Raw genomic sequence first — 14702 nt, 5'->3', positions numbered from 1 at the left:
CTGTAGTTTAAAATTTAGACCTGCCTTAAAAGGACAGGGCGGGCCGTGGACTGGATACACCACAAGAGAAATAATTTTATCAGGTAAGCATAAATTATGTTTTCTCTTGTTAGGTGTATCCAGTCCACGGATCATCCATTACTTGTGGGATACCAATACCAAAGCTAAAGTACACGGATGAAGGGAGGGACAAGGCAGGTACTTAAACAGAAGGGACCACTGCCTGTAGAACCTTTCTCCCAAAAATAGCCTCCGAAGAAGCAAAAGTATAAAATTTGTAAAATTTTGAAAAGGTATGAGGCGAAGACCAAGTCGCCGCTTTGCAAATCTGTTCAACAGAAGCCTCATTTTTAAAGGTCCAGGTGAAAGCCACAGCTCTAGTAGAATGAGCTGTAATCCTTTCAGGGGGCTGCTGTCCAGCAGTCTCATAGGCTAAGCGTATTACGCTCCGAAGCCAAAAAGAAAGAGAGGTTGCCGAAGCCTTTTGACCTCTCCTCTGTCCAGAGTAAACAACAAACAGGGAAGATGTTTGACGAAAATCTTTAGTCGCTTGTAAGTAAAACTTTAAAGCACGGACTACGTCCAAATTATGTAAAAGACGTTCCTTCTTTGAAGAAGGATTAGGACACAATGATGGAACAACAATCTCTTGATTGATATTCTTGTTGGAAACTACCTTAGGTAAAAACCCAGGTTTTGTACGCAGAACTACTTTATCTGTATGGAAAATCAGATAAGGAGAATCACATCGTAAAGCTGATAACTCAGAGACTCTACGAGCCGAGGAAATAGCCATCAAAAACAGAACTTTCCAAGATAAAAGTTTGATATCAATGGAATGAAGGGGTTCAAACGGAACTCCTTGAAGAACCTTAAGAACCAAGTTTAAGCACCATGGGGGAGCAACAGGTTTAAACACAGGCTTAATTCTAACCAAAGCCTGACAAAATGCCTGGACGTCTGGAACCTCTGCCAGACGCTTGTGCAAAAGGATAGACAGAGCAGAAATCTGTCCCTTTAAAGAACTAGCTGATAATCCTTTATCCAAACCCTCTTGGAGAAAGGACAATATCCTAGGAATCCTAACCTTACTCCATGAGTAATTCTTGGATTCACACCAATGAAGATATTTGCGCCATATCTTATGGTAGATTTTCCTGGTTACAGGCTTTCGTGCCTGTATTAAGGTATCAATGACTGACTCGGAGAAGCCACGCCTTGATAAAATCAAGCGTTCAATCTCCAGGCAGTCAGTCTCAGAGAAATAAGATTTGGATGATTGAAAAGACCTTGTAGTAGAAGGTCTTGTCTCAGAGGCAGAGGCCAAGGTGGAAAAGATGACATGTCCACCAGGTCTGCATACCAGGTCCTGCGTGGCCACGCAGGCACGATCAAGATCACCGATGCTCTCTCCTGTTTGATTTTGGCAATCAGTCGAGGGAGCAGAGGAAACGGTGGAAACACATAAGCCAGGTTGAAGAACCACGGTGCTGCTAGAGCATCTATCAGCGTCGCTTCTGGGTCCCTGGACCTGGATCCGTAACAAGGAAGCTTGGCGTTCTGGCGAGACGCCATGAGATCCAATTCTGGTGTGCCCAAACGATGAACCAATTGAGCAAACACCTCCGGATGGAGTTCCCACTCCCCCGGATGAAAAGTCTGATGACTTAGAAAATCCGCCTCCCAGTTCTCTACACCTGGGATATGGATCGCTGATAGATGGCAAGAGTGAGTCTCTGCCCCACGAATTATCTTGGAGACTTCTAACATCGCAAGAGGAGCTCCGGGTCCCCCCTTGATGGTTGATGTAAGCCACAGTCGTGATGTTGTCCGACTGAAATCTGATGAACCTCAGGGTTGCTAACTGAGGCCAAGCTAGAAGAGCATTGAATATTGCTCTTAACTCCAGAATATTTATTGGGAGGAGTTTCTCCTCCTGAGTCCACGATCCCTGAGCCTTCAGGGAATTCCAGACTGCACCCCAACCTAGAAGGCTTGCATCTGTTTTTACAATTGTCCAATCTGGCCTGCGAAAGGTCATACCTTTGGACAGATGGACCCGAGATAGCCACCATAGAAGAGAATCTCTGGTCTCTTGATCCAGATTTAGCAGAGGGGACAAATCTGTGTAATCCCCATTCCACTGACTGAGCATGCATAATTGCAGCGGTCTGAGATGTAGGCGCGCAAATGGCACTATGTCCATCGCCGCTACCATTAAGCCGATCACTTCCATACACTGAGCCACCGAAGGGCGCGGAATGTAGTGAAGAACACGGCAGGAATTTAGAAGCTTTGATAACCTGGACTCCGTCAGGTATATTTTCATTTCTACAGAATCTATCAGAGTTCCTAGGAAGGAAACCCTTGTGAGGGGTGATAGAGAACTCTTTCCCTCGTTCACTTTCCACCCATGCGACCTCAGAAATGCCAACACTATGTCCGTATGAGATTTGGCAATTTGGAAGTTTGACGCCTGTATCAGGATGTTGTCTAGATAAGGGGCCACTGCTATGCCCCGTGGTCTTAGGACCGCCAGAAAAGACCCCAGAGCCTTTGTAAAAATTCTTAGGGCTGTAGCTAACCCGAAGGGAAGAGCCACAAACTGGTAATGCCTGTCTAGAAAGGCAAACCTTAGGAACCAATGATGATCTTTGTGAATCGGTATGTGAAGGTAAGCATCCTTCAAATCCACTGTGGTCATGTACTGACCCTCCTGGATCATAGGTAGGATTGTCCGAATAGTTTCCATTTTGAACGATGGAACTCTGAGGAATTTGTTTAAGATCTTTAGATCCAAAATTGGTCTGAAGGTTCCCTCTTTTTTGGGAACCACAAACAGATTTGAATAAAATCCCTGTCCTTGTTCCATCTGTGGAACTGGATGGATCACTCCCATTATTAGGAGGTCTTGCACACAGCGTAAGAATGCCTCTTTCTTTATCTTGTTTACAGATAATCTCGAAAGGTGAAATCTCCCTTGTGGGGGGGAAGCTTTGAATTCCAGAAGATATCCCTGAGATATGATCTCCAACGCCCAGGGATCCTAAACATCTCTTGCCCACGCCTGGGCGAAGAGAGAAAGTCTGCCCCCTACTAGATCCGTTGCCGGATAGGGGGCCGTTCCTTCATGCTGTCTTAGAGGCAGCAGCAGGCTTTCTGGCCTGCTTGCCTTTGCTCCAGGCCTGGTTAGATTTCCAGGCCGGCTTGGATTGCGCAAAAGTTCCCTCTTGTTTTGTAGCAGAGGAAGTTGATGCTGCACCTGCCTTGAAGTTTCGAAAGGCACGAAAATTAGACTGTTTGGCCCTTGATTTGGCCCTGTCCTGAGGAAGGGTATGATCCTTACCTCCAGTAATGTCAGCAATAATTTCCCTCAAACCAGGCCCGAATAGGGTCTGCCCCTTGAAGGGAATGTTAAGTAATTTAGACTTTGAAGTCACGTCAGCTGACCAAGATTTAAGCCATAGCGCCCTACGCGCCTGGATGGCGAATCCAGAATTCTTAGCCGTTAGTTTAGTCAAATGAACAATGGCATCAGAAACAAAAGAATTAGCTAGCTTAAGTGTTCTAAGCTTGTCAAGTATTTCAGTCAATGGAGTAGCTGTCTGAAAGGCCTCTTCCAGAGACTCAAACCAGAACGCCGCAGCAGCAATGACAGGAGCAATGCATGCAAGGGGCTGCAGGATAAAACCTTGTTGAATAAACATTTTCTGAAGGTAACCTTCTAATTTTTTATCCATTGGATCTGAAAAAGCACAACTGTCCTCGACAGGGATAGTGGTACGCTTTGCTAAAGTAGAAACTGCTCCCTCCACCTTAGGGACCGTCTGCCATAAGTCCCGTGTGGTGGCGTCTATTGGAAACATTTTTCTAAAAATAGGAGGGGGGGAAAACGGCACACCGGGTCTGTCCCACTCCTTAGTAATAATTTCTGTAAACCTTTTAGGTATTGGAAAAAACGTCAGTACACACCGGCACCGCGTAGTATTTATCCAGTCTACACAATTTCTCTGGCACTGCAATTGTGTCACAGTCATTCAGAGCAGCTAAAACCTCTCCAAGCAACACCCAGAGGTTCTCAAGCTTAAATTTAAAAGTAGACATATCGGAATCAGGTTTCCCCGAGTCAGAGACGTCACCCACAGACTGAAGCCCTTCCTCAGCTTCTGCATATTGTGACGCAGTATCAGACATGGGCCTTAAAACATCTGCGCGCTCTGTATTACGTCTAACCCCAGAGCTATCGCACTTTCCTCTGAATTCAGGCAGTCTGGCTAATACCGCTGACAGGGTATTATCCATGATTGCCGCCATGTCCTGCAAAGTAATCACTATGGGCGTCTTTGATGTACTTGGCACCATTTTAGCGTGAGTCCCTTGAAGGGTCCGACACGTGGGGAGAGTTAGTCGGCATAACTTCCCCCTCGTCAGAATCCTCTGGTGATAATTCTTTTAAAGATAACAGCTGATCTTTATTGTTTAAAGTGAAATCAATACATTTAGTACACATTCTCCTATGGGGTTCCACCATGGCTTTTAAACATAATGAACAAGGAGTTTCCTCTATGTCAGAGATGTTTATACAGACTAGCAATGAGACTAGCAAGCTTGGAAAACACTTTAAATCAAGTTAACAAGCAATATAAAAAAACGTTACTGTGCCTTCAAGAGAAACAAATTTTGCCAAAATTTGAAATAACAATGGAAAAAGGCAGTTAAACTAACAAAATTTTTACAGTGTATGTAACAAGTTAACAGAGCATTGCACCCACTTGCAAATGGATGATTAACCCCTTAATACAAAAAACAGATTAACAAAACGAAAAATATGTTTTTTAAACAGTCATAACAACTGCCACAGCTCCTACTTTTGAAGCCTTTTGAGCCCTTCAGAGATGTCCTATAGCATGCAGGGGACTGCTGAGGGAAGCTGAATGTCACAGTTTGTAATTTTAACTGCACCAACTGTAACTTTTATACTATAACAGTGGAAAGTCTAAGGAAACTGTTTCTAGGCAAAAATAAAGCCAGCCATGTGGAAAAAAACTAGGCCCCAATAAGTTTTATCACCAAAGCATATATAAAAACGGTTAAACATGCCAGCAAATGTTTTATATTGCACATTAATCAGAGTATATACCTCTCATAGCAAGCCTGATACTAGTCGCTATTAAATCACTGTATTTAGGCTTTAACTTACATTAATCCGGTATCAGCAGCATTTTCTAGCAAATTCCATCCCTAGAAAAACTTAACTGCACATACCTTATTGCAGGATACCCTGCACGCCATTCTCCCTCTGAAGTTACCTCACTCCTCAGACATATGTGAGAATAGCAGTGGATCTTAGTTACTTCTGCTAAGATCATAGAAAAACGCAGGCAGATTCTTCTTCTAAATGCTGCCTGAGATAAAATAGCACAACTCCGGTACCATTTAAAAACAATAAACTTTTGATTGAAGAAAAAACTAACTATATTTTACCACTTTCCTCTTACTACCTCCAGCTATGTTGAGAGCTTGCAAGAGAATGACTGGATATGGCAGTTAGGGGAGGAGCTATATAGCAGCTCTGCTGTGGGTGATCCTCTTGCAACTTCCTGTTGGGAAGGAGAATATCCCACAAGTAATGGATGATCCGTGGACTGGATACACCTAACAAGAGAAATACATAACTTTGAAATTTGTTAGAACAAAATCTACTACTCATTTAAAATTCAGAGTAAATGCTATTGCATTGTCTTGCACCTACTCTGAATTTCAAATAAGCAGTAGATTTTATTTTAGACAAATTTATTTCTCCCCCCCCCCCCAATTTTTTGGCCCCCTGCATCATCAGACATCAGACAACCACAGACTAGTATACCTATACCCTGTGAGCTCGTGTCCATGCTCAGTAGGATCTTTTTCCCCAGGGATCAGTACTGTGCCTGGTTCTTTTTAATATTTTTATTAATGACTTGGAGCAAGGATTAAATAGCAAAAGTTTTTGCAGATGATACAAAGTTGTTAACTGCAGTGTAAAGGCACTTTTCAGTGTGGTTTTTCTTTCTAACACCCCACATCTCCTCACTTTAACCCCTTATAACTGCTTTGTGCAGTTATTTAATAAAAAAAATATAAAAAAGATGCTCATAATTTGTTTTTGTTTTTAAAAGGAGCAATACACTTTATTTTGGGGGGCAATTGGGGGACATTTATTTAATTAACCAGAGGTCTGACCTCTGGTTAATGAAGTCTAGCGCAAAGTTCTAACGCAAGCTCTCAATGCATCATCTACAAAACATTTATGCAAAGAAAAGTACAATGTCCCTTTAACAGTCCTAATTTATATGTTTTTTTTTTTATAGAAATAATATGATGCACTATTAGGGATCAAGTCATTTTACAAAAAAATAATCAGTAAACAAAAGATCCATACCACTCAATCGCACGTCATCATCTTAAATAGTTCCTTAATCAAAACGAATTGAACAATTTTTAAACACAAACAATAGGCAACATTATCTGCTGAAAAATGTATAAATGCAAATAGCATAGACCGCATCTTGTCACCTATGACAAGTTTGCTTTATGTTCAGTTTTTTAGGGAAATTAATATATATTTTTTTTTTAAATGGTGATGCTGCACTCCACAGGAATCAGCTCCAAACTTGCAGTATGAATCGTGAAAGGAATAAAGCTCAATATCTTTAAGAGAAATCAAATACTAAATGGAAAATACTCAGAAGGAAGAGGGATAAGATTTTACATTTAGTATTGGACTTCACTATCTTGAGCCTTATTCCGTTCAAAATCCATACCGCAAGTTCAGAGCTGATTTCCGGGAAATAAAGCATGGATATTTCAAAAATGTAACGATTTCCCGAAGAGCAGCAGGAGGGACTAAGTTCGGCAGCATCCACCCAAAAGGAAGTGTTTTTCCATATTGTATCTATCTGATCTCTACTGTTTGTAATAATTAATATATGTTGGAATTTTTTAATAGAGCAATCGGAAAAGAATGCAGAGACGCTTCCAAGAGCATAATGTAGCTGAAGGGCAAAACTACTGTACAAGGTAAATAAAACAGCGGAAAACCCATCAAATAATAAGTGATAGTACATATAAAATGTATAGTTATCAGATAGATATTCCTAAAATAACATTAAAGGGACATGAAACCCAAAATGTTCTTTCCTGATTCAGATAGAGTATGCAATTTAAAAAATTTTCTAATTTACTTCTATTATTAAATTGTCTTCCTTCTCTTGGTGTCTTTTGTTGAAAAGCAGGGGGTAAGCTCCGGAGCGTGTCTGGAGCACTATATGGTAGCAGTTTTGCAAGAATGTTATCCATTTGCAAGAACGCTAGATAGCAGCACTATTTCCTGCTGTGTGCTCCAGACACCTAACCAGGTATCTCTTCAACAAAAGAATATCAAAGGAACAAAACAACTTTGTTGTAGAAGTAAATTGGAAACTTTTTTTAAATGGTATATTCTGTCTGAATCACAAAAGAACATTTTGGGTTTCATAAAGTACAGTAAACCTCCAGCTAACCAAAGCAGTTTGATCCAAAATGTAATAATTCAATATGCAAGAATATGATTTAGTTAGGTAAGACTGACAAACTGACCTGTAACTCCTCGAGTTTCTGTGTTGGATGCAGCCCGGGACTCCTCAGAACCACTGGAATTATTGATATGATTTTCCCTATAACAATTCCGACAGCACCGCTCTTTTTTGTCGCTGTGTTTTGTCATAACATAGTTGTTACAGCAGTAGTAGCAGAAGATATGTCCACAAAGGCTAACATATAAAAAAATATATATATACAAGATAAATAGTGATTTCATCACATGCTGTTTCAATTATGGATGACATAAAATGACCAAATATTATAACATTAAATGATGTCAGTAGAAAATAGATATTTCCGTCTTCCAATATTGATTAAAATAGTGATTTATCTATTAAAAATTGTCAGCCTTGCTTTGTGTGTATGTATAGATATATATATATATATATATATATATATATATATATTCTCTCTCTCTTCCTGAAGGCGCACTCTAACAAACAAAAACTCCACTGGACCAGGGTGCAATCTTCAATATCAACAATAAATCCAACAAGAATGCACTCTCGGGATTTAAACATTCACAAACTTTATTGTGAACGTTTTCAGGGCTGTCACCCCTTCTTTATACAAAGATAAGTGTAAATTAAACATACTATATACCCATGGTGTACACCCCCCCCCCCCCCAGTGCACAGCCTATCACAAGGACAGAAAAAAGAATGTTAGCTGTAGCTAATAAAAATGGTCAGTGTTAAAAAGTGACTGATAAGATATGTCAGTGTATACATATAGTTAATATGTTTACTATATAAGGATCTTACCTATATTATCCTTCTAAAGTAAATAAATAAATCTTCGCTGTAGTCAACGGCGCCCTGAACAAGGCGTGTATCAAGATGATGGGAGGCGTGGTGGGATGTTGGCTGTTGATAAAATCATCAACCCGTTCCTACACGGTTGTCATAGAGACATGTCAACAACCGCACTAGATATCGTTGATACACTCTTGCACTACAATCTCAAGTATCATAATCATAAATAATAGTGGTGTGCTATTGTCTAATTAAATATATTCACAAATATTAGGAGCCTGAATTAAATTCTAGACAGCATCATCTTGCTACAAGATTATACTCTATTGAAGTGGGGTCGTCAGGGCAACTTAACACCAGGATACTAACATAAATCATTTGCTCTCTTAAGGAACTGCTATGTAGCGATAGTGACTATATTCTATATAATGATATTCCTAATAAAGATATTAACATTAAAAGACATTACAAATTTGGATATCGTTTATTAACTACCTCAATCAAGACAGGACTGGTGAGACTACATTATTACTATATGACACCTATGTGGTATAGGTGTCAGACTGATATCTTCAGTTTCACCTATCCAACCACATAAACTATTTGTAATTCAAAAAGGACTATAAACATTAGTGTTTATAGTCCTTTTTGAATTATTAATAGTTTATGTGGTTGGATAGGTGAAACTGAAGATATCAGTCTGACACCTATACCACGTAGGGTTAGCCAAATTTAATGTCCCACTAAATATCACATTAGTCACTTTTTAATACAGAGCATTTGTATATTTATACATGGATTGTGGACTGATTTGATTTGGCATTATTTTGTTATGTGTACACATGATTTGCTACAGCTGAAATTATTTTTTTCTGGTCTTGTGAAAGGCTGTGCCCTGGGGGGGGGGGGGGGGGGGGGGGACAATGGGTATATAGTATGTTTGATTTCCACTTATCTTTGTCTGAGAAAGGGGTGACAGCCCCAAAAACATTCACAATAAAGTTTAGGAATGTTAGTGCATCCTTGTTGGATGTATTATTTATATATATATATATATATATATATATATATATATATATATATATATATATATATATATATATATATATATACACACATACACACACACTGTGTGTAAATATATATATATATATTCTACAAGCGCAGTATATGACCAAAATTAACACATAATAAATAGAGAAATATATAATTACTTAAAAGTTCATGCATAATAACTGCTAATCAAATAACACATCTTTAACATATTTAGTGGTCCAGTCAACCATTAAAACTATTTTCAAGCAAACGTTTATCTTCTTTTTTTCATGTGCCTGCTATTTATTTTTACCTATAACATTTTACCAAACATATAAGTTATGGGTTAGACAGTAAAAAATATGTTCAAAATTAAAATAAAGGAAATTTATACTTACCTGATAAATTTATTTCTTCTACGATATGAGTCCACGGATTTCATCCTTACTTGTGGAATATTAACCTCCTGCTAACAGGATGTGGCAAAGAGCACCACAGCAGAGCTGTATATATAGCTCCTCCCTTCCCTCCACCTCCAGTCATTCGACCGAAGTTAGGAAGCCAAAGGTGCAGAGGTGACTGAAGTTTAACAAAAATAAAATATAATATATACCTGTCTAAAAATGACAGGGTGGGCCGTGGACTCGTCATATCGTAGAAGAAATTAATTTATCAGGTAAGCATAAATTTCCTTTTCTTCTACAAGATATGACAAGTCCACGGAACTTATCCTTACTTGTGGGATACAATACCAAATCTACAGGACACGGATGAAAGGGAGGGACAAGACAGGAACCTAAACGGAAGGCACCACTGCTTGAAGAACCTTTCTCCCAAAACCAGCCTCAGAAGAAGCAAAAGTATCACATTTGTAAAATTTGGAAAAAGTGTGAAGAGACGACCAAGTTGCAGCCTTGCAAATCTGTTCAACAGAAGCATCGTTTTTAAATGCCCTTGAGGAAGCCACAGCCCTAGTAGAATGAGCCCTAATTCTTTCAGGAGGCTGCTGTCCAGCAGTCTCATACGCCAGACGGATGATACTCTTCAGCCCAAAATAAAGGGAGGTATCCGTAGCCTTCTGACCCTACGCTTTCCAAAAAAGACAATGAATAATGAAGATGATTGATGGAAATCCTTAGTCGCTTGCAAGTAAAACTTCAGGGCACGGACCACGTCCAAGTTATGCAACATACGCTCCTTCTTAGAAGAAGGATTAGGACATAATGAAGGAACCACAATTTCTTGATTAATATTCTAATTAGAAACAACCTTGGGAAGAAAACCAGGTTTGGTACGTAAAACCACCTTATCAGAATGGAAAATAATATAAGGCGAATCACATTGTAGCGCTGAAAGCTCCGAAATTCTACGAGCAGAAGAAATAGCAACCAAAAATAAAACTTTCCAAGATAACAACTTAATATCTATGGAATGCATGGGTTCAAACGGAACCCCTTGAAGAACATTAAGAACTAAATTCAAACTCCAGGGTGGAGCAATTGGTCTAAACACAGGGTTAATTCTGGTTAGAGCCTGACAAAAAGACTGAACGTCTGGAACATCAGCCAAATGTTTGTGTAGCAAAATTGACAAAGCAGAGATTTGTCCTTTTAAGGAACTCGCTGATAACCCTTTCTCCAATCCTTCTTGGAGAATGGACAGAATCCTAGGAATCTTAACTCTTACTCCATGAGTAACCCCTGGATTTGCACCAACCAAGATATTTACACCATATCTTATGATAGATCTTTCTGGTGACAGGCTTACGTGCCTGAATCAAAGTATCAATGACCGAATCAGAGAACCCCCGCTTAGATAAGATCAAGCGTTCAATCTCCAAGCAGTCAGTTGCAGAGAAACTAGATTTGGGTGTTGGAAGGGTCCCTGAATGAAAAGGTCCTGCCTCAATGGAAGCTTCCACGGCGGCAGAGAGGACATGTCCACTAGATCGGCATACCAAGTCCTGCGAGGCCACGCAGGTGCGATTAGAATGACTGAAGCCCTCTCCTGTTTGATCCGAGCAATCACCCGAGGCAGGAGAGCAAACGGTGGAAACACATAAGCTAGGTTGAACGACCAAGGCACTGCCAAGGCATCTATCAGTTCGGCCTGAGGATCCCTTGACCTGGATCCGTATGTTGGAAGTTTGGCATTCTGACGAGATGCCATCAGATCCAACTCCGGTCTGCCCCATCTGAGAATCAGAGTGGCAAAGACCTCTGGATGGAGTTCCCACTCCCCCGGATGAAACGTCTGTCTGCTTAAAAAGTCCGCTTCCCAGTTGTCCACTCCTGGGATGTAGATTGCTGACAGATAACAAGAGTGGGCCTCCGCCCACCGAATTATCTTGGATACTTCTTTCATTGCTAAGGAACTCCTTGTTCCTCCCTGATGATTGATGTAAGCCACAGTCATGATGTTGTCCGACTGAAAGCAAATGAATTTGGCCGAAGCCAACTGAGGTCACGCCTGATTCGCATTGAATATTGCCCTCAATTCCAGAATATTGATTGGAAGAATTGACTCTGACTGAGTCCACACACCCTGAGCCTTCAGGGAATTCCAGACCGCACCCCAACCTAGAAGGATGGCGTCCGTCGTCACTATCACCCATGAAGGTCTGCGCAAGCACGTCCCTTTGGACAGATGATCCTGAGACAACCACCAAAGAAGAGAGTCTCTTGTCTTCTGATCCAGATCTATCTGAGGAGACAAATTTGCATAGTCTCCATTCCACTGTCTGAGCATGCTCAGCTGTAGTGGTCTGAGATGAAAACGAGCAAACGGAATGATGTCCATTGCCGCCACCATCAATCCAATTACCTCCATGCACTGGGCCACTGATGGCCGAGGATTGGACCGAAGGGCTCGGCATGTATTCAGAATCTTTAACTTTCTGACCTCTGTCAAGAAAATCTTCATGGATATAGAATCTATTAGAGTTCCCAGGAAGGGAACCTTGGTCTGTGGAATTAATGAACTCTTAGGCCTCCAGAGCCCCAGCCTCTGCTTGCTATGTGATCCGGATGAAAACTGGATTTGGCCCTGCCCACCGTGGGCGTACTCTAATCCTGACTAAGACCCGCATGGGTCGCAGTACAAACAACATGATGAATGAAATAAAAAGTATATGCCATGTGCCCTTTTGTATATGCAGACAAAATCGTAACACTGCAGTCCTGCATCCAGTAATAAAATTAACAGCCCTCAAGCAAAAAACGCATCTCCCAGCATCCAGCCCAAGATAAGCCACAAAGGTCTTTACAAACTTTTGGCAAATAAAATAAAGGGATTTCAGGTACACCATTTATTTTCATTAGTGAATACTGCTTACCCTTCCCCATATAGGGGACAATGTCAGCCTGTTCTGATGCATAAAATCTCCCCAGAAACAAAAGACTGCACATACCTCAATGCTGCTTGTAGCAAGACACCATTCTCCACACTGAAGATCTTCTCACATTACCTTCAGCTGTGTTGTGGGAACCATCACTATGAGTGCTGAAAGCCGTATCTCAGATGACAGGCTATTTCCCCATAGATATACAGTAGTACTTGTAAAAAGTATTTACAGACATAGATACACATATAAACACATAAAAACATATGTATACATATATAGTTAGGAATATATATAAGCTATAGACACAGAACCACAAACATATACTAAGACCAAGACGACCCAAATTACAGCATATTCTAATCAATATTATCAAGTTTGTGAAATAGTCAAACGACTAAGACCCTTGAGGATGGCTGCAATTTTGTATACAAACGTAACCTATCACTAGGAAATATGCTTTCCCCAAGCCTATTACCGAAACAGGATAGTGGTAGCTCTTGGCTAAAAGTAAAGGGTACCTACAAGTGTGGGAAAAGATCGTGTAAATCATGCGATCATATTCATGTGTCAAAAACTTTCACTTCAGCCATTACACAGGAGGTATTTCATACTAAAGGTTGCATCAAATGTGGCAACAAGTATGTTATATATTTGATTGAATGCGTACAATGTAACAGACAGTATGTTGGTCAGACCACTCGTATGGTGGGCAAACGTATAAGGGAGCATTTGTCCTATGTCTCCCAAGAAAGAGCTGTATCGGCACTTGCTAAACATTTTCTTGAAATTCATCATGGAGAAGTTGGCACCTTCAGGTGGCAGGCTATCGAGCAAATCACCACACCTCGTCGTGGTGGTGACAAAGTACAAATACTATTAAGACAAGAGATTTATTGGATACACAAGCTCGGTAGCCTGCTGCCTGGGGGTTTCAACTCTGAATTTGATATAATTAATTTTTGGCATAGATACCAATGTTTACCTGCCAAATATATGTTAATATTCTACTGAATAGGCATCCTCTGTTATAACTGGGCCATATTATTTTTTCCTTACTATTTAGCATTTTGTTATTAGGTATAATATAGGTCTGCTTTATATAACTGCAGTTGCATGATCTCTTAAGCTGTTATTACTTTATATTTTATGCATATATACATACCTCCTTTCCACTTCTCTTTTATTTTTTGATCATTAATTTAAAAAAAAAAAAATTCTGCTCTTATGTCACATTCCTATTATGTATTTAATTATCTCACATTTAGGTTTGTTAGTAACATAGGTATAATAACTTAAAGAAAAAATATTTAAATAATTAAGAGGAAGAGGTGAAATAATAAGCATGTGAGATATATATGCATACATCCAGGACTTGCCTCTATTTTATCTTATCTTTTCATAGGCCCTCTATATATTCATATACACATTTATTCTTATTCTAACAATGCTTTTGATTATTATCTTGTATTGTTATTATTATAGCAAGAATACTAGAATTTTTTATAAACAAATCAGCATTCTTTGTTCAAAGACACTGTTTTGGTGAATTTATAAGTCTGTAACTTTAAAATCTGTTGCTAAGCTATTGAGCTCAGGTTTCTGTTTTTAATCAATACTCCCATGGGAGGCGCTTCTGTGTATATAAGGTGCACTTTGATTACATCTAGGATTACGGCTATGTAAGCCGAAACCGGTCAGATGTTTTCTGCAGGCTTTTAAAGTATGAGTCTATCTCATGATCAATAAAGGATTTTGTTTTTTACTTTAAAGCTTTTTTTCTTTTTTTCATATACCTGTTTATACATCTGAACCATCCGGATAGTGCTGGGACCTTTTTTTTGTTTCTATTTACCTATGGAGTACAGGGACTCCTTTCCTATTCAGCACGCCGGGATTGCTTGGGACCATTAGACGCCTGTGACGTCATTCTAAGCAGAGGAGGCATTGGA

General features: G+C 39.8%; 1 protein-coding gene across 1 annotated transcript in view; it reads right to left on the bottom strand.

Annotated features, from left to right (window-relative positions):
• FYCO1 (FYVE and coiled-coil domain autophagy adaptor 1) overlaps positions 1-14702 on the bottom strand; it is a 439711-nt gene that overhangs the window by 117116 nt on the left and 307893 nt on the right. Inside the window, exon 13 of the mRNA XM_053714489.1 lies at positions 7618-7790. Within this exon, the coding sequence (XP_053570464.1) occupies positions 7618-7790 (173 nt within the window). The remainder of the gene's footprint in view (positions 1-7617; positions 7791-14702) is intronic.

The sequence above is a fragment of the Bombina bombina genome, chromosome 5 (genome assembly GCF_027579735.1).
Source record: "Bombina bombina isolate aBomBom1 chromosome 5, aBomBom1.pri, whole genome shotgun sequence".
NCBI classification, from domain to species: domain Eukaryota; kingdom Metazoa; phylum Chordata; class Amphibia; order Anura; family Bombinatoridae; genus Bombina; species Bombina bombina.
This window is presented reverse-complemented; position numbering and strand designations above follow the sequence as displayed.